Source organism: Helicoverpa zea, chromosome 20 (genome assembly GCF_022581195.2).
Source record: "Helicoverpa zea isolate HzStark_Cry1AcR chromosome 20, ilHelZeax1.1, whole genome shotgun sequence".
Taxonomy (NCBI): Eukaryota; Metazoa; Arthropoda; class Insecta; order Lepidoptera; family Noctuidae; genus Helicoverpa; species Helicoverpa zea.
In genome coordinates, this window is record NC_061471.1 from 10,839,071 (window position 1) to 10,860,835 (window position 21,765).

A 21,765-nucleotide genomic window follows, 5' to 3' on the forward strand; every position below is an offset into this window, starting at 1 on the left:
TCCTCTCTCGTAGGCAAACAGTGCCCCGGGAGGAAGCCATGTACAGCTGTCATATCCAAATATGTCAGTCTGCTTGTTCTTATGTGTGCGGGTTCTGTCGGTTTTTCTATTAAATTTATGTTTAAGTCACCAGTAATTACAATGTTTTTATGTGTATGTATGCTTTGAAGATATTTATCAAGTGAGGTTACAAAACTATCTGTAGAGGCGTTTGACGGAGAACGGTAAATACCTATAATGGTGAAGTTTGAGATACATATTTGTAGGGCAGATGCGTGTGTTAATTCAATTTCAGAGGCTTTAAGTAAGTGGTCACATTTTATATATGCTACTACGCCATCGTTTTGGTTAATTTGTCTTATGGTACTGAACGAGTTATAATTGTTAAGTACGGGTAATGGTTTGTTAGTGTTTAGTCTACATTCTGTTAGGATAATTACATCCGGTTCAACACTGAGTTGTGATAATGTTATCTGAAAATCGTCAATGTTTCTGTAAATGCTCCTTATATTTTGCGTAAGTACATTTAAGTTATTAGTACCATTTAGTGAGTATGTATGTAATTGTGACACATCAAGAATAGCAGACTTAGCCGTCTCAGTGGTATCCAATTCTTCCCAACTGCTTAATCTATCGTCCATTATTAGAGTACGTAATCAGGCGGTAGTAGCTACAGTTTGAGTCATAATTTACCAGTGACATAGTTATTATATCTGTATATTTGCATTGATTATTAGGAACTGTAAGAGGTGAGTGTGAGAACGTTGTGTGGTATAAATGGTTTTTATTTGATGTTGAATTTGTGTGACGGGTTATTAATGAGTGTATGGGTGTGTATTGTGTGAATATGTTGTAAATAACACTTTTTGAGAGTTGAGCGTGCTTGATTTTATACATCTGTTTTAGCGTTATGATCAAGGTATTCTGATAATTTAAACGAAAAACAAAAGTGATACAAATACATGCAAGGAGCTTATGAAATATAAATGCTAGAATGAAGAATACATAACTTAGTCATGGTTCCTGAAGTAGGTGGTGCACCTGTGCTTCATTCCTAATAATAACAGTCGGAGAGTTTTCATTTCGGCGAACAAAGATCCGTCCAAAAGCAGTCCAGCAGAATTTATAGTGTTTAGTTTTGGCTAAATCACGCGCCAAAAAGTACAGTCGGTTTCCCTTGGTCGTGAGTTGTTCTGCTATGAATATTGGGCTTTCTTCCTTAGTAGTAAATCCTAAATGTTTTGCTTGGAGTTTTGTAGCATTTTTCCTGTTATAAGATTTGGCTTTTTGGAGTATGTCAGATTTTATTAAAGTTGAACCGAACTCGACAACAATCGGAGTGTCTTTTAACTTATCCTTGCCCTGGATTCTGTGAATATCTTTAATTTCTTTAGCATCTAAATCAACACTAATGTTTTTTGAAAGGCACATTACCATGTTTATAAGGTCCTCCTTCGTTTCTTGGGCTTTCCTAGGAACATTTTTAAGCTCGATACAATTTTTCTGGGAACGTCTCTGTAGATCCTCCAGCCTATCTTCCAGGATGGTTATATATTCCCGGTCTTTTTTTGTTTGCAATTCAAGAGATTGTATCTTTTTTTGAAATTCATCATACAGGTTAGACAGACCTTCGACACTCGCTTCTATTTTGCTGTTAGATTGTTGAATGTCCTTTAAATTTGATGTTATTGTCGTCAGTTCATTCTTTTGAATGTTAGTAAATGTTGAGAGCATTTTCTTCACTTCTTCCTTGAAGCTGCTAAATTCGGAAATCAGTTTTTCCTCTTTTGTGTTTTTGCTTCGAACGGTAATGTAATTTGGGGGTGTCTTATCGATCTCCATGTCGTTCGCAATATCTAAATCTGATGATGATTTATTTAGCTGTGATGAAGACATGTTACCAGGACACTGTGAGTCACAAGTGATTAGTAACAGATGTATGCAGGGTCAGGTGGGAGGCGCTTTGAGCGTTGCAAGTTATTGCTATTCCTCTCTCGAAACCCCCGAGGGGAGTCACCTTATATCTGTAGGCACTAAGCGCAAGCAAGAGGGACCGATTCCACGACAGAACCAAGCGTGCGAGACACTGGCGGCGGTACAAAGTTTCATATATCGAAGGGTCTTACTCGTTGGTCGATGCAAAGTGAAAGGCAGGCTCGACGTCCAGTCGTGCGAGACACCGACGGCTGCGCAAAGTTCCGTAAGCAAGGGGTCCTAATCGCTGGTCGATCAGAAGACACCGGTACAAACACGTCCGAACACAGTGGCGGTTGCCGAGAAAGAGGATTTCTGATGCGATCCCTCAGAGAAACGCCGAGCATAGCTCTTTCCATAGTCCGCTGAGCGACTTTAAACTTGTGCACCAGCCGTACCGCCAGTGTCCACGTTTCGGCTCCGTAAGTCATGACAGGTAGGACGCACTGATTGAAGACTTTTGTCTTTAGACACCGTGGGATCGACGATGTTAGGACTCGACGTAGCTTCCCAAATGCAGCCCAACCCAACTGAATTCTCCTATTCACCTCGTCCTCAGAGTTGTTTCTACCTAACTGCAATGTCTGCCCGAGGTATACATATTTCCGAACAACTTCGAGAACGGCGCCGTGTATCGCAATCGGTTCCGGTAGAACATGTTCATTGAACATGACCTTGGTTTTGTCCAAGTTCATCCGTAGGCCGATGCGTAGAGAAGATTCAGCCAGGTCGTTCAGCATCTGTTGTAGGTCCTGCAGCGTTTCCGCCATGATGACGATATCGTCAGCAAATCTCAAGTGAGAGATGTGTTCGCCATTGATGTTGATGCCGCGTCCTTTCCAGTTCAGCGTCTTGAACATATCCTCCATTGCATTAGTGAACAGTTTCGGGGAAATAACATCCCCTTGTCTCACTCCTCGATGCAACGGTATGGGCCTTGTTTGCTGATTCTGTACTTGGACGGACATTGTAGCGGCTTCGTAGAGACATCTCATCACTTGTATGTATCGCCAATCTACTTGACAACGCTGCAGGGACTCCAGAACAGACCAGATTTCAACCGAGTCAAAGGCCTTCTCATAGTCCACAAATGCTAGACACAGGGGCTGATTATACTCTTCGGTCTTCTGTATAATCTGCCGCACTGTGTGGATGTGGTCTATGGTGCCGTATCCGCTCCGAAACCCAGCCTGCTCCGGTGATTGAAATTCGTCGAGTCTTCGCGCAAGTCGGTTCGTGATCACTCTTGAGAACAGCTTATATACGTGGCTTAGGAGGGAAATGGGTCGATAGTTCTTCAACTGGGTTTTGTCTCCCTTTTTGAAGAACAGGACGACAACACTCCTACTCCACGCCTCTGGAGTTCTCCCTTCAAACGAGACGGCATTAAAAAGCTTCTGGAGCTCCCCCAGTACGGGCTTACCTCTTGCGATCTCGATTTCGCCACTGCTGACTTCTGGCAGGTCTTCGGTGAAATGGCGTGTTAATGTGGCTCTAGAATCCTCATTTCCGGGATCAGTTCGAGATGCATGCGATGTGTATAACCGGCCATAAAAATTTTCCACTTCCGAAAGGACTGCCGGCACCGAAGAAACGACTTCTCCACTTGTTGTGGTCAGCTTCGTCAAGTGGCTTCTTCCAAGAGATTGTACGAACACCTTTAGGAATACCTGGTCCAATTAAAAAATCTTCAGTGTTAGATAGCCCATGTTTTGAGCAGGGATAAGGGGTAATTTTGATCTGGGTGTCTGAAGGGTTCACCGGACGCGGACCCTGTCTTATTTTTCTATCGGCATCAAATGACCAAAATTAATAAGTATCCCTGATAATTAAGTAAATTAATTCAATTACCTTTTGAAAAACTTGTTTATGAATATTTGATCCGCTTTTGGTTCAAAAGGACACATTTTGACTCTAATATTTTGGAGTCTTGTGAACACTGGTTTTACTGTTCTTATTTTCACATGTAGGTACGTCTGAACCTAGAAGTCTGAAATTGTTTGCTTATTTGCGATCCAATTCGAACTCTTAAACCATTATAATGTATTTCTTTGTATTCCGTTTTATTGACTTCCAAACAGTATTGGAAATTCTATTTAAAGAGCTTAGTATTACTTTTTTAAGTGAGTTTGCTGTGGTATTAGAATTTTGTTTGTAAAAATCTGAAAGCCTTGTTATTTATTGTATTTTTTTTAAAGCAGTTCAAGTACTATGTTGTTGACCTTTAAGCCTATATGTGTGGGTCGTATGTTAATCTTGTACTGATATAAAATAATCAATCGGAGAAAGAATTTGGGTAAAGAAGAATACATTATTGGAAAACTAATGAGAAATAAATAAAGAGACATGAATTTAGACATAACACTTACATATTTTTGCTGTGAATCTACCATCTTCAAAGCAATTATTGAGGAAACATGTACATTAGTCACTAGCTTACTTACTTAATCCAAGAAAACAATAAAAAACTGAACCGAATCATACCAATCTAAAACAACAAAACAAACTGATTTTCAAAATTAACCCCAACCAATTTCAAAAGTAAAATACCATTACAAAGTCTTTGAAACTACACAAGGACTATAATAAACCCATGGTTACGACCTGGCATTTAATTCCTAGATGGAAAACTAGGCTCAGTCTAATAGCTTAGTCACGCTAACTTGAGCTGGATTCTCGATAATAAAATGAGTAAACACATGGTTCGGTTGTTTATTCTCAGAAATGAAACCTATGGTTAGAGAGCTGTGATTTGAAATTTGCAAGTTTACAAGCGATTAAATGGTGATTTGAATGACTTAATTTTGTGATTTGAGTACGTTTGTTTGATCTTTATACTTATTCAAAGTGTTCAAAAAACTGTGTATTTGTAATTTGAATCTTTTTTATGCTTTTTATTAACACTAATAGGTAGGTAATGTATATAAGTCTGAACAGTGTATAGGCTTGAATGCGCTAATCACTGGAACTGCTAATCCGTTTTAAAAATTACCAAAAATGTGTGTTGTATTAATAGCTAGAAAGAAAGAAAGAAAGAAAATAAATATTTTTAAACTAATTGTTTGAATTAATTGTAAACCAGATAAATTAAATTAACATGACATTTTTAATAGCATACTCGCATTTTATACTAGGAACACAGACCACTTTTATCATGAGCCTCGCTTAGACTGAATTTCAATATCGCCGGCCAAAAACCACAGAACCAATTTATAATAGCTTAGCACAAACCTACATAACAACATATAGTATAGGTAGGTATATTATGTACTGACCACAGAGTTCATAACCATTTTGGTTTTCCCGTATACAGGTACATGAACGTATAAACTACCGCAAATTTTAATAAGTAGGGACTGCTGCGCTTTCCAATAAAGCACTTAATTTTTGGAAGTAGATTATTGTCGAAATTGGTGTTATCATTATAATGTTTAATATAAATGTGGACTTGAAAGTTTGAAGGAACTACTTTAATATAGGTATTGCGAAGATACTAACTTAACATAATATCATCAGAGAAGAAATGTGCATTAATTACCATGCCTGTTCTTGGGCGGATTGACAATTTAGACTGTTTGTCTGTAATCCTACATGTTTTCTCATTCATTGGCGTCCAAGTTATGCATTGAAAGAACATTCATATAATTTAACTATAACATAGAAATGTATTGATGATATTGATTTGAAATCAAATCCAAGCAATCATACTTGAGAAACAGGTGCTTTAACCACTAAGCGATTCCAACTTATTTATTTCCATGACACTAGAAATAAATACGAGAAAAGATCTAAACAAAATTACAACCAAGAAAGCCACAATCCACAACCCTATCTTATTCACACCACCGTGACATCCGCCTTGAGCTACAAACAGTCACTTCAAGGAGAATCAAAGTGCATCCTACCAACGGTTCACATCTCTCGAGTTGGAACTTTGTTCGTGAAGCGTTCACACCTGATCGACTGTCGCCTCTGGGTAGGAACCTGAAGTGTGAATTCACCATTTAAAGGCGGTCTAGTCGGGTTTAATTAAAGTTTAATTTATTTTTTGTTAACTTACGACAGAAATAAATAAAAGATATTATTAATTCAGTCAGTATTAGCTTAGCATGCACAGGTATAAGCGTCAAGTCATCTCTTATTGACGCATACATTTTTAAAATCTGACTTTTAGTTCCTTAAATCAGCGCGTTCAAGCAAATAAACCTGAAAACAAACTCTTCAGGTTTATAGTAGTGGTATTGATGAATTTATCTGTATCATAGCAATTGTAGTGAAATCTTTTTTTCTAATTTCAATAGACCTTATCGAGAAACCAGCTAAAGCAAAACCCACTTTTTTACTGAAGAATTAGCTTATTTCTCAAAGTAGGAACTTGAAGAAACATTGGAAGGAAGTTTTCCTTTGAATCATCTCGTCGAGTTATAAGCAGACTTAGTTGTTCTTTACTTATTATGATTTATTTGCCCTTCTTTTATTCAGTGTCTTGTGTTTTATAACTAGATCTAGAGAGTACTGTCCCAGTGGTTTTAGAAGAAACACTTTATTTTCAAAATTTAAAAGTTTTAAAAGAATAAAGGTCATCCTTATTAATATTATTCATGTGATTGTAACCCTGTCTATATGTGTGTCCTAATGTGGATCTGATATAATAGGGTGCACCAGTAGTCTAGAATCTGAGAAAGAACATAAACATTTTTTTTTCCGGGCTAGAAAAGTATTTTCATCGCAATGTAAATAGATAAAACCCCGGACAAAATATAGTTTTTAATTATTTCTATAATAAAAAAGGTATGTATGTAAGTTACAAATAAAAAAAAACTCACCAGGAATTTCTTTGGCTTCAGACGATATTAAAAGCTCATAAATATTAGTTTTGCTTATGTACAATAAGTTTAGCGCCTACCCCAAGAGATTTGCATATCGCGACGTAACACTCACGTTTCTATTAAAGTGGCGTGTTTATAGTTTTTCAGTATTTACTTACAAAATTACAGCATTTGTCACATTTCATGGCGTTTTTAAATGATTAAAGTTTGCTAGTTATTTATTGCAATGTTTTAACGTTTGTTTTTATTGAATTTCGGTTCTTGTTGTTTTAATTATTGTGAATGAATTTTTGTTTTAGAAAAAGTTATTTCAAGGAATAATAATTACGAAATTAATATTTTTTATACATGTACTCCACGCGACATAAAAACTGTTAAAAATTTCGCAAATTGATTTACTATATTTACTATATGAAATGAAATTTACTATATGTTCTATCTTTCTTCTTTTCTGTATTCTGTGTGTGTATCTGTTTACATGAACTATTAAATAAATAAATAAATAAATAAATTGAGATTAGGTTTGTAGATGTTGTGATTTATGTAGATAGCTACTCAGAATTGCGTTTAGCCAGTTATGACGGATATGTACTGAACATTGGAAATAAAAATCTTTTGCGTAACTTCTTTCTTCTATGGGACGAATTTGGTTAAAAAAGTTTCCCTCGATGCGCTTAAAAGCAGAAACTTCAGTATTTTGCAGACAGCCTCTGAGACTAAAGACTTTCTTTTGTATTTTAGATTTTAAACTAACTTCTTCATTTCGTCTCCAGGTGAAGGCAGTGCACTAGGCATGTCTCCGGTGCTGGCATCCATAGCGGCCATGTCGGCCCTGCTCGCGACCGCCGTGTGCGGCGTGCTCGCGGTGCTGTACAAGCGGCACGCGGCACGACATCGACATTTACCGGCTAAACATGCACCACTGAGGTATGGGGTTTGTTTTTGTTTAAGTGATAAGTATGAACATCAATTTTTCTACTGGGAACAGGCCTTTTCTCATACAGAGAAGGTATGAGTGTTAATCACCGCATGAGTTAAGACATCAGGTATCTCGGTGTTTTAATTTAATTTTACACTGTCATTAGTGTCCAAGATACACTTCGAAAGTATGCACCTACATGTTTTTTGCAAGTAAGTCCATTTATAGGCTGTAGATGTTATGTCCAAAAAAACATTTACAAAGATTCCCTACAGATAGGCATACACTCATCTCCATGGACAAACATAGTACTTCGCATATAATAAGAATTAGTTTTACCTCTATCAATTTCATGCTTTTGTAGGATTAAAAAAGTAGTGACCAAAGACGCAATATTTTTAATACTATACTTTACCAATTGGCTAGAAGCTTTCATCTACCGGCCGCATTGCGTCTTCAAGACTTAGTAAAGTTTAATCGATTCTAGTTCTCGATTCTGAATCAGTCGACTTCAGGCTTGTAATTTGACCTCCGAACTAGTGCTAGTATTCGTCCCAATCGATCTGCCTATCGAGAAGTTGCATAATATTGAGTCACCCAGGTATTTTGTTTATCAACATGCAACTGTTATAAAATAATGCGAAAGATTGTAAGGTACATGGTTGAATGTATGTATGTGTCATTATTGCTATTTCATGCAAAAACTACTTAATGTATTTTGATGAAAACTGGCAGCAATGCAATGTTACTTACGTGGTAGAATAATACCTATATAATTCATCTGCATTTCTGTATGTAATAGTCTAAGCACCTATTAACTTCTTAATATCAGACTTAGTTATTAGCTCATAGAACTAGATTATTTAAATACCACCTTCAGCTATCCTTCAAAACATTATTCAAATGACATTATGCTATATTTTATGAAATTTCACTAATAGCTACTTAAAAAACTTCTTCAACACTCAAAGTGCTTGAAAATTAAGGTCACGCAACACGCTATCTATACATATAATAAATCTGTAGAAAAGTATTTTTTGTACATTGAAGAAATTGGCAAAAAAAAATAGCCAGCATGTTAAAGGATAACTAACAGAACCCATTTCCATCATTTTTGTCATTTTTGTCTGTTTGTCTGTTTATCTGTTTGTTTGTTCGGGATTCACGTAAAATCTACGAATTCAATGCAGACAATGCTTATATATAAAAATTCTACGTAACTTGGGGTATTACTTAGTTTTTGTTTCATCGAAATCGATTCACTCTATCAAAAGATATGATTAATTTTGTGAATTCAAGATGTAAATACACGCAATCTGTTTGTCAAAACTGTACATTTGAATGTTGTACTTATATTAGTTGATCGGCCTATTATTAACCTTTACACAGAAAATCACACCTTCATAAGTAACTTCGGAAGAAAAAAAAAATGAAATTGTTGTTTAGCCAAGGTTAAAGTAGCTCCATCTGTGGTAATATGTGTTAAATAAAATACATAAAATTTGTCAAAGGAGCGAGGTGGTATATGACAATAAATTACCATACATTCTTTATAGAGGATTATTATTTCAACAGATGGAGTTGTGTATTTTCCGTAATTCACCATATTTTAACACGTAGTGTAATTTTTCGATAGACATTTCAATAGTGTTTGTCAGTTTGCCGTGCCACATCAAAATCCAATTATAATTATTACCTTGATGAAAAGAAAATTAATAGTTCTCAGCCAAATTTAAAACGGTGCCATCTAAATTATTTTTTGAACATTATGTCAAAAATGATGACTTTAGTGGAACAATTAATTATCATTTAAACTTACAGATGGAGTTCATATCAGGATTTTTTCATAAACATAGTTTAGCTTATCTTCCACTAATGTGGTGGCCTTAAAACAAATTACTTTGAGTGAGTAGTATTAAGTAGACCTTAATTATTTTTTCTGATGCAAAATATGTAAACTTAATCCTAGAAGAAAGGATGATCTGTCTCTCGCAAGCGCTGCTTTAAAAACAAGCCCAGATACAAAGTGCAGATAAGAAATGGGAGCTTTCTCGATTTAATACCATACACACGTAAAATGCTTTATGCGTCTGAAAACGTACAAATTGCGCGTCGCATACCAGAGACATGCTTACTTTCAACTTCTGATCGCAAATACACTGGTCACGATTACGAACAGTCTCAGTAAGACCCGAGCCAAGTCTAAAAAAACACCTTTTATATAAAACTACGTTTGATGTCATTCAATCACAAAGACAGAATTGTTTTCTGTTGCAAATCCTATCCACCTATATCCTATCCTAATCCAGAATGCATTGCAGGTGTGCATTGCACAAAAACCAATGGTATCCTATTCGAGAAGTCAAAAGAGTCGACCTGCCAACGTCAGCTTCTGCGCTAAGCAAGTGTTCTTAATAGTACCATCAGAATTACATTCATCGTTGAATGAGGTGAATAAATTTTCAGAAACCACAATAACAGTAGGAGCCAAAGCATATGATCGCTTCATAGAGCTCTGATTGGCCCCAGGTGACCAAGTCAGGTCTGATTTGTTCGTTCATCAGATCTTTGAAAGTGTTTCGATGGATACTTACTGTCGTCCTGTGTGACACAAAATATGGTATATAAACGTCCTCCGCGAGAGAAAGAAGAAGAAAGAAAAACCATTTATTTAACACACAAATGACGCAGAAAACAAACACACACAAATACAAACAAATAAAACAATGGACAAAACAAACAGTGAAACAAAAAAGAAAAGCGCTGCAGCTGCGTCACTTATGCGTGAAAAGGGGCAACGCTCAGCATAATGCTGTGTCTCGCACACGCAGGCACGAGACAACAGCGCTGGTTTTCAGCGCTGACCTACAAAGAGCGAAATTTTCCCGGTGTGCGGTAGTGACGCACAGTATACAACACTTATGTTTCTTTCGATTTGCTGGCTCCACCAAGAAATGACAAATTGCAAGCGTACATTTTGAAAATCTTGGCAAAACTGCAGGTTTCAAGTACGAACACATGAAGTGGACTCTCAGAGATACGTACATTTTGCCTATTCGTGAACTAATGCAAACATTTCGGTGGAGTCCCGGCTTAGGCCACCACATTAGGCGTGCGCGATCCTCGGGCGTGTGAGTAGCGCGGGCGACGCGCACGTGCCGCTCTCCTTGACGTTTAACTGCTAAGGCGTTTAGCGGGCGGCGGGGATAGCGGGCGAAGGGGTAAGAACGCAACTCAAGCGCCGCGTGCTCGCCGCGAGCGCGTCGCTTGCACTCTTCACACATGCCGCAGGGCAGCAAAACGCGATGTTCATGCAGCGTGCTCGCGACGCCCGCGCTACGCACACGCCCGAGGATCGCGCACGCCTAACGTGGGGTCAGCCTTACCATAGTGAGTAAGTGCACAGAAAATCCCCGTCATACAAGTGTTTCTCCCCAGTAGTGAAACTATCCTACCCTATGCGCCTGCTGATGATGATGACTCATTTTATCATCCATCCAGCTATTCCCCAACTATGTTGGTGTTGGCTTCCAGTCACCGAATCTGTTTGAGTACCAATATTTTGCTTGGAGCGACTACCTATCTACCTATCTTCAATCCAGTCTCACTACACAAGACGATATCCATGGTGAAACTGACAGACTTTCTGGCTTCTGCTTAGTCGCAGCAGCTGCAGAAAATGTACAAATGACAGCTTTGTCAGACTCAAAGCATATAGACATAGATTATAACTGTTTCCTGTGAAAATTACTTACGCACCATACATACGTAATAATTTTCCAAATTGGCTGACTAGATCCAGAGATATTCACAACGTCACAAACTTTACTTCTTTTGTTTAGATAAATGGTCACATCCACAACACAACCTTGATCAATGAATCTATGCGACTGCTAAGTGCTAATCCTAATTATACTGTCACGTGAAAGAATGCACCTACGGGATAAGTAGTATTTTGCCTATTCTATATTGCCTACGCAGACGAAGTTGCGGGCAACAGCTAGTATTACATAAAAATCCAGTTCATAGCTGAAATTGGTAGTAAAGCATGTCTGAAAACTAAAATGTCTAATTTAAAAGTCAAAGTTAAAACAGTCAAATTGATAGGTGAACTTTAGTAAGTATTTAAAGAAAGCTAATGTTTGCTAGTGTTCTGTACTTAGGATTTATATCAAATTTATAATATAATAATGGCGTCCACGGCCGATTTCGGCCACGGCGGCTATTCTCATTTAAGGAGATCAGCCAGCTGCGCAGGACATATTATAGTGCACGAGCATTTGCGCAGACACAGGTGCACTCCCTATTCCTTCACTCTTATAGCCGGATGGGACGGCAATCCGACACGACCGGAAAGAGATCAGGCGCAGGACCGACATTAACGTGCTCTCCGATGCACGGGTGAATCAATCACCAACTTCCAGACTACGGGCTGCTTTGTGAAAGTTTTAAGAAAACCCACAAAGCGATTTCGGCCCGACCCCGGAATCGAACCCGAGACCTCGAGCACAGCAGCCGCGCTTGCGACCACTAGACCAACGAGGCAGTCATCAATATCATATTTATTTTAATATCAATATTTATTTTATATTTAAATGCAGAAAAATGATAATTGCACTGAACTGAATAACACACAGTTTAGAACCTGAGAAAGGACATAGGCAAGCGTGGGAGTCGTTCCTTCGGATACAATATTTATTATTTGAAGTATTCAATCAACTTTGAATAAGTAGACAAATTCTGAGAATTTCCTTTGGTTCCAAGAACGGGTCACATAATTAATCTTAAAAAAAAAGCTTGTAATAAATAAGACTCACAGACACCAGAATAACAATTTTATCTTTACAAACCACATTATGGACAATTTTCTCAGGAGAATATATCGCGCAAAACCACACAATCATAGGTCTCCACTATTCCTAGGAGACGGGACTCATCTTGAATGCACACGGTCACCCATCTAATTAGTGGCCGGGGCTAATTAGCTGTAATTAGCCGCTATGCTCTATTGATTAGCAATGGTTATTGTGTTTAGACGTGGTTTTCAATTATGAGGTATTAGTGTAGTTGTATGGAGTCTTGGAGTCTTAGGATATCCTGCTCAATATTTTGTTTATCATAAACTGGAAAAGAGTAACCCACGGATGCAAATAGCTCTTGAATTTCGAATTCAATTTGCCATTCCTTTCAAATATAAAGTGACAAAACCTTTTTTGACGACCTCGATGGCGCAATGGTCACCATGCCGGACTGCCGAACCTGAGGTCCTGGGTTCGATTCCCGGTTCGATCGACATGTGTGTGATGAGCATGTTTGTTAGCCGTGGTCTGGGTGTTACAATATGTATTTATCAATATGTATATATGTAGCTATATGTAGTTTATCAGTTGTGTTAGCACCCATAATACAAGTTAATTAATAACTTACCATGGGGCTAACCGACCGTGTGTGAAAATGTGTCCAGACATTATTTATTTAATTTATTTAAAAATCTGTTTCGTCGTTCAAAATTAATGATGCTATAACAATTACTGCTTTTTATACGCATCCGACCTAGTAGCAACTACGTGTATTACAAGATCTACGTAACTGGTGATCAAGCAATGCTCATTTATAGGTATGCTGTAAACCAAAGCCTCTTTTTTCCATCCATATTTATAGCAGACTATGAATAACCTTCTTCTACCCTATTCTGACCTCATTACTTTAAATTCAATTTCACCAACACCTATGCCTAGGGGATGCTTGGGAATAACGATTGTCCAGCAGTGAACGCTTTTCGACTATGAATATGTACCTAAACTTTAAAAACCATAGTCTTTATTAATTCAAAATACACTAACATTCAATTTCTCCCAACAGTGAAGCCATGTACGTAGAACGCGCACCCCACTGTCCGACTCCCGTCAAACAAGAAGTGGAATCCCGCGCCAGCAGTACTGAGCCTCGCGACAGAGGCGAGCGAGGGGAGCGAGCGGCGCGGGGGGCGTTACTGCACACCGATCCCAGAGACGCCGATGATGCAGACCCGGATATTATACCCAGTTTATATGGTAAGCTTTTGAGTTGAAGAAAATAAATAGTTGATCAACAGCTGTTGTCCTTTGGAGCTTTGTGTGAAAGATTATGATAAAAGTTGCTATCTTGAAATACATTTTGAACTCAAAAATCTGATAGCCTGACGTAGGATAGGCTTCATTAGGCTACATTTATGTAGTGGGAGAGAAAAATTACAATAATATATTTCACTTATATTCCATGAGTGTATGTTACACAACTTATTCTAAACAAAAAAATACATAGGGAGTTGTGGGCAGTCGTCCATTGCATAGACATATAAATCAGCGAATAAAAATATACCTTATCCAAATAATTTAATCTTGAGAATTTTCTCCAACGACCATTCTTATTGCACATTTGTGGGTAGACACTGCATGGGTGGTGGGTATCTTGTATATGAATCTTCCTTCCAAGAAAGAAAATATATGATATATAATAGCAATAACTTCTCTAAAATTTGCCTTTTTCCTTCCTAACAGAGCGAAGGCCAGTATCAAACGGGTACATGAGCCTGCAACGGCCGCCATCTTCGGGGAAGATCACCAAACTGAGCGGAGAGGACGTGAGGTCTGAACCCGACGGCGGCGCCTATTACACAGACTATAGGAAAAAGGATTATAGGATACCTTTAACTAGTGTGAGTATTACATAGTGTGTGACAATTGTATGACTGAGCCGTCACTTAAAACTGTTACTTTTTTCCACATTCATCTTTAATGACATGCATATAGTAATTTTTATTTTGAAGGATGTTAAAGGACCCTACAATATCGTGAAAAAGGGGTTTAAGTTGTTTTTCTTTTTCTGGCCGAATAAATATTTTTGTGAAGGAATATTTTGGTACCTAGTCATCTCTCGGGAAAAGGCTCGGGAGATGAGTCATATTTCATACCATTAAGACAATAGCTGAATGTCGTATATTTATCTGTGATAAAAATAAGGTCTGAAGATGAACTTGTTATGTCATGAATTCCGTACCGTTTAAACCTGTTTTAAAAGTCCTGATGTTTTTTGCAATTCTTGTAGTTCTAACAAAGTCCTTCTCTTCCAGTCGTACCATAGTTTAGGTCGCGTCAACAAAGGCGTGAACGCATGCAGTCCGAGCTCCGCCACCGGAGTGACTTCGTCTCTAACTGCGCACCGACTTCGACCCGAAGTCGTCACGACTTCGCATCGGGTACAAGAGAGTTGTATATAAACAAACAACCCATCCTGTGTACATAGCCTTTATACTAAGTAACGACATAAGAATAAGTAATTTGTATAGAAGTGACAGCCAGACACTTTAATGCCTACTTTTTATTCTGCTCTAAAAAGACACATTTCTATGAATGTAGTTTGTACAACTCTAAAAACTACACTTTTAAGCCTACAGTTTGTTTTCATCTGAAAAGATTTAGACAGTAAAAACTTTCACAGATAGAGAGATGGATTAGTTTAACAGCCTAAACTTTGTAGACTTTCAGACTAATTTTATTTAGGTTTGATTAAAGTAGAAATGTTAGTTTCCAAAACATTTTCGAGAAAACAACTAGAAAAACTCGGTGTCTATTTGACCTGTCAATAGGTAATGGTTGGCATGAGGTAGGAAAAAAAAAATCTATTATTTATTTAAATATGGGAGTGTCGCTTCTACACGATTTAATTATTCTTATGATATTGACTGTGTTCCTTTAAAGTCTAATGAAACGAGATTTTTGTAAAAGATTTATGAATTTTGAATTGTATGTTTGTATGTGATACGCTTAGTATGCCGTCGGTCGGTTTTAATGTAAATACTAGTTAATTAAGTTAAGGCGGCTTCTATTTTATTCGTCCCTTCCCTTCATTTAATTTGTGGATTTCGGACTACTAGGGAATATTCTAGACTTTCTGATTTTGTAATTTTATACCTTGTTAGTGTGTTTAAATTTAAAATTAACTCCAAAAGTTAAATACCACTTATAAAGCCTACATTTTAAGAGAACTCATTACTCATTAGAGTCACAATTTAATTTGAGAGTTAAATGGAGAAATTATTTATAAGTGGTATATTAAATTAAAATATCAATAAAACATCAATTCTGAATTTGATATGAATTGTAAAAAAACATGCTAGTTCTGGCAATTATGTAGTCTTATCGTTACTAGTTTTTTTGTCTTTTCTTAACTTTAATTATAATTTTGTACCAATATACTTGTTTGATAAACACTATTAAACCATGTGTTCGAATCATACTTGTGAAATATTTTGAAATAACAATAATAGTAAGTGTCCACACTAAGTACATGTTAAGTAAACTAATTTTAACAAGTCATCGAAAACCTTTTAACAGTTTAACGATTCAATAAACCAATACTAAAAATGTTAACAAAAGTGACAAAATAGTGTCATATTTGTGACGAAAAGTATTAAGTGCTGTGACGATTTTGTGACTAAACGGGAAGATTTAGAGCAAACATTTGTCAACAAAGTGAAGTATGATTGATTCCTGGAAAGTGTATCTTTAGTTGTTTTTTTTTGAGTCAGTTTATAAGTGAAGCGGTGTGGGCTAGGAGAGCAGCGATTAAATCTTCTTCGGCATCTTCTTCAGCGATGCCGAAGAAGATTTAACCAGAATCACAATCAGGTTTTTCAAAAAAATCTTCTATGTTATTGCAATTTAAACGGGTAATTGCAACACTTGGCAGATGTAAAAGGGTAATGTTATATATGTTTGTAAGTTCTGTTAATCGTTACCGTTACTTATGAGAATTTAGCAGGAATAAACTAGAAAAAAATTGCAGAAATAAACTAGAAAAAAAGCATAGGTTATATTTTAAAATTTCAAAATACTTTTTCACATGTTTGGTATGCCCCAGGTTAACTACTTATAGCTTATGTTTTGGTAAAAATTGGTGAGAAACAACTCTTTAGAAGAGTAAAACGGTACTTATTTATCCCTACCCGTTCCGCTCATGCACCCGCCAACTTTGTACCCCCACCACACACGCCAGGCCACACGCGACGTATCGTTAACTCGAACGACAACATTTATCCACAGTTCACGCACCGACAGTTATTTAACTCTGTTAAGTCGCTGTAAATTGCTCCCAACTGGCAACACTGTGTCTATGTCTTAGAACGCGTAACTAGCTGGAGTCGCCTTGAGAACATTTCTATGAGAAGTTGATTTAAACGTGGGAGGAGAGGCAGCGCAACGAATAGTGATAGCTCTTTCATGCATTTTCGATCACACTGAAATTACGCAAGCACACGACAAAATTGTCAAATACAAATATAAACTTGTTTTATCAAAAAAATCATACATTGTATCCACTTTGTCTAAAAACCTTACGAAACTACCAAAACAATAAGACCACACTTAACAGTGCATACCGAATTAGTAGTATTTCATTGCCTCTAAAAAACTTGCTTAAAGCGGGTCGTACAGCCATGTCATTGGTTGATATTACGTACGAGGGAGCGAGATCAACGGGGCGCTCTCCTACCTTTAGCAGAGTGGAAGGCATGACAACAACGCTTCCAGTTGTTTAAATTATCTAAGATGTATGCGCTAGAGTCACGCTTGACAAGATAACGAGTTGTCTTGCGGCGTCACTTTCATGGTGGTGATGTGTGATTCTAATGTGGTAAGACTTCGATATGAAGTGATGGTCAAGGATTGATAGGTTAGTTAAATGTAATTGAAATATGGAAATGAATATAATATTTCACATTTGTATGCACGCCATATTCCCATTTCTTATCTTTTATGCTCCGTTAATTTTTACACTTAGATCGAGTCTGTCTTCCTTTCAAATTAAATGTACAAAACTTTCTTGTTTTGTAAATTAATTAAAGGGACTATACCTATTGGAAACCACGTAACTAATTTTCAAAATATTCAGCTATCGACAATGATTCCAATGTTAGTTTTTTTTTTTTCTACAATCTTCTGACTTTTTTGTAAATATTTTTTATTTATATTGCTTAGCAACAGAACAGACAGCATAATTGCCATTTCTAGAACATACATGTAAACTTGTTTCAGTGTATAATTAGTTAACAGTGTGCTCAGTGTAAAATAACGCTCTAATCAGAACTAACAAGTGAAGTACTGTTAGATAAATTATTTTTGTAACCAAATATATGCTCGGTGTAATTGAGTTTGTGTGTAAAGGCGATACTCTATTCAAAGCTATACTTTTTAATGCTTAAACTTTTTATTTAAATGTATGGTTAAACAAAGTTACTTTTGTCAAATATTTTTATTAGTTGGGAATGTGTACCTATGTAGACAAATAAAAATTCAATTCTGAAGGAAACTACTTTCAATGTGGAAAATAAAAACCTAAAAAAAATGTAGCTTATTATAGCTACATTCCATAAATATGAAATGGATGATATAAGTGGATTATTTTGTAAGGTTTCTGAGGTTTTGATAGTTAAAAAACCCATTTGAATTAAAAGTTGTTTTAATAATTACTATTAAAGGAATGACAATGTTCATATATACTATTTTAGCATAAATCGCTTACATATTTCAAAGCTATAAAAATATAAAGGAAAAAAATATAGCTTTAACTGGAGTGTCGCCATAAAAGTGTAATTTCATCTGCTCAACATAATCAAATGTATTTGTACTAACGAATCGTGTTTGTGAACTAAACTGTTAGCATTAAGTTGTTTAATGTTTTGCTTCAAACAATAAGAATTTGTTGTGTCTCAAGAGATTGTTAAGCGGAATAAACTTTTATGTTTGTGTGTGTTGCTGTTTTGTAGTATTCTACAAAAAAACATAGGAATGTTTGATTATAATTTCTTCAATGCATTAAAAAAATAACGTGCACGTTCCTGTGAATATTTCTAAAAGTATAGCAATTTATCTCAATAATTCGGATAAAATTCCCTTAAAAGATCCAAGAACCTTTTTACGATTTATTAAAGTTATACAAATATTATGACACGTTAAGTCATAATAATCAAAATCTTTAACTCCAAACAAACTACACACAACCATTCGTACCCCCCAAAATAAAACAGACCGTCGTACCACAAAAACCTTTAAACGTCAGTCTAACACTTGTCTAAAAAAAATGACAAATTATGACGTTGAAATAAGGTTCATTTAGTAGCCACACTTTTTTTAGACAAGTGTTTGACACATGTTTAAGTTTTTGTAGTAAGACCAATTTCTCACGCCCATGTCCTAGGTCAAGCCACGCTAGCAATGCACCCGTGCATTCGACGGCTGCAGATAATACCTACTGCACTTTATTTTAATAGAGCGAACACGCGTCGTAACGGAAAACTGCGCGCCGCAGTGGGGAAGGCGGTTTATGTCGTCAAATCGATACTTTGGTTTTTTTTTGAGGAGGTTGAGGTTGTATTGAAATAAAGTTTTTGGCTTCCTTAAATGTTTTGTTGGATCTTTTCTTTACTAGTATAATAGATACGCAAGTGATTCTGTCTGTAAGTCAATTTGACGCCAAAATTACAAAACCGATTTACTCAACTTTAGCACATTGTTATACAAGCCTGAGAAAGGACATAAGTAAGTTACTTTGTATCCAGGCGTGGGAAGTAGTGAAACCACCAGAAAATTATAACGAAATACTGCATTACAAAACAGCAACACATTCAATAAGCATCTTCCACGTATCAAAACTATATTTTGAACTCCATTGCGTCTTCTAAACGAATCTTCCTGAATTTCTGTACATAGCAAGCAATGGATTCCACACAACCTCGTTCCTTGTACTTTTAGTACCCGCGTCCATTTTAAAACAGTTTTGTAATTATGTAAAATTGTAAATAAAATTAATCTTAAGTAACGAAATTATAAAATCTAGTCTAATTTAGTACTAACGGTGCTAAGTATTGTACATTATTAATTAATTGGTAACAAAAATATAGGTTATTGTCAATTGCCGACCTCATACTAAGTATGGGACTTTAAATATTGTTAAAAACATTGTTTCTTGTAAATGTTTCCAAATAAATACAATGTCAAGCATTTATCAATTATTTTGTTTTATTATGCCTAACTAACTCTACAAAACATGAAAGTAAAAAATTATAAAAGTTTCTTTTAAAAAGCTTTCGTATGAGAATTACAGCTTCTCTCCTTTTCCAAAAATTACAGTTTAGTGTAGAAAGAACTAAATGCCTGAGGTTAGATCCATATTTGGTCTGCTTTTCTATATTGTCTAAAATCTCTTTTAATTACCTCCATTCTGCAAAAAGCACGCGGGTAAAACCACTGGAAATAGCTAGTTAGCATTGCCATTATCTGATCCATATACATGGTTCCCACAGTCCCAAATGCCGACAAAGAGTGGCTACGCAAGAAAAACGCTAAGTAAATAAATAATTCTGCTATAGCCGTTCATATAATAGGTAGGCAAATATGTCTATGGGATTATTTAATGGTAGCCATGAAGTTCCCACCACATACAATCACGTTTGGCAATCTTTCGTCTGTTTACCTTCATTTTGTTTTCATTTCACAAAAACAAAAATTTACTTTGAGCTTTTATATAAGCTAGCATTCTTATCGTGTATTAATCTCAATTTCAGTTATTTTTTTTTTTGAAAATGGGCCAAAACTTGAGAAAAATATTAATATATCGAATATTATAGTGTTAGCTTAGCTTCTTCTAATTACGTAACTTTACGGTTGCTGGCTAAGAAACATGGTAAAGTTTACTTTAGTTAATTGGCTAGGCATTTGTTTAAACTACTTACTCAAAAAGTCTACTCAACTGAAATAAAAGCACTTACTACACTTACTAAAAAACAAAATCCTTTCTACACTCCATACTGACAAAAACCTACACAACTGATACACTCTCCATACTGCACTAGGAATATCTCATCGAGTTCGTGCGACACTAAAACCGACTGCATTCACCTTATTGAGCAATTCTCGTGACTACCGACTTTATGTACGAGACGAGGCACTAGTGAAATAAAATCACTGGAATCACTCCCGATGCTATGCAGTTTGATACTGAGAATTGCTTAGGTATAGATTGATGGGAAACAGATTGATATGCACTTTATTTAGGTAGTTTTTTGAGTTTCTATGAGGCCTAGTGGTTGAAACATCTACCTCTCAAGTATGAGTATGAGTTCGATTACAGGTCAGGCAAGTAGCTAGGTACCAATGTAACTTATCACAGATATACTTATGTACTTTCTAAGTAGGGCTGTCATCTTGAATTTCGCCAAACCCGGACAAACATTAAAAAAACCCGGACATTTGGAAGATAAGAAAGATACATGAAAAGTGTCCGGGTTATCCCCGGACACTTTCTTTTCTTGAAACCCCACCCGGACGGCCCCCGGACGGCCTCCAAACGAGGACAAATCCGGGAAAACCCGGACGGATGGCAGCCCTATTTCTAAGTATTAGTCATTATCTTGGACACCAATGACTGGGTAAAGGTGAAGGAAAACATCGTGATGAAACCTGGAGTTTGATGTACCTATGAATAAGAAACCAGAGCATTGCTGAAAAAGGCCCTGCATACCACGATTTTGTTTCTTGCAACACGATTTTATAAATGCTTGAATTAAATATGTTTTATTACTGCCATAAAATTATCGAGAAAAAGAAGTCGTAGTATGTGCCAGTACCCACAAATGCTATCATTGCATTCAGAGTGTCCTCCCACTGACCTCCACTAAAGTCTTTTAAAAAAGGTCAAATCTACTTTAAAAAGCTGAATACCGGAAACGGTAACATTTCAATTCGAAGTTTAAACCCATAAATGGAATTATCTCTACATTTCTTTTATTGACCATTTCAATTTTATGTATAAGAAATAAGGGCGAAATTGCAATGGCTTTCAATTTGGAAAATTGAAATAAAATTTTGTGGCTATCTCGCTGCTTACTCACTAATTCAGGGTTGTCTAAATTAGAAAGTTTATTAAGCTATGATTTTTCTCTTTCATCGCTATAAGTTTTATTTTAACATAATTTTGACAGTCACAATAGCTAAATTATATGGATTT

At 36.4% G+C, this 21,765-nt stretch overlaps 1 protein-coding gene across 1 annotated transcript in view; it reads left to right on the plus strand.

Annotated features, from left to right (window-relative positions):
* The window catches only part of LOC124640026 (nephrin-like), a 281,934-nt gene extending 262,166 nt beyond the window's left edge, over nt 1-19,768 (plus strand). The window contains exons 17-20 of the mRNA XM_047177607.1: nt 7,577-7,730; nt 13,585-13,775; nt 14,262-14,419; nt 14,834-19,768. Of these exons, the coding sequence (XP_047033563.1) occupies nt 7,577-7,730; nt 13,585-13,775; nt 14,262-14,419; nt 14,834-14,980 (650 nt within the window). The 3' untranslated portion in view covers nt 14,981-19,768. The remainder of the gene's footprint in view (nt 1-7,576; nt 7,731-13,584; nt 13,776-14,261; nt 14,420-14,833) is intronic.
* The last annotated feature ends 1,997 nt before the right edge of the window (nt 19,769-21,765 follow it).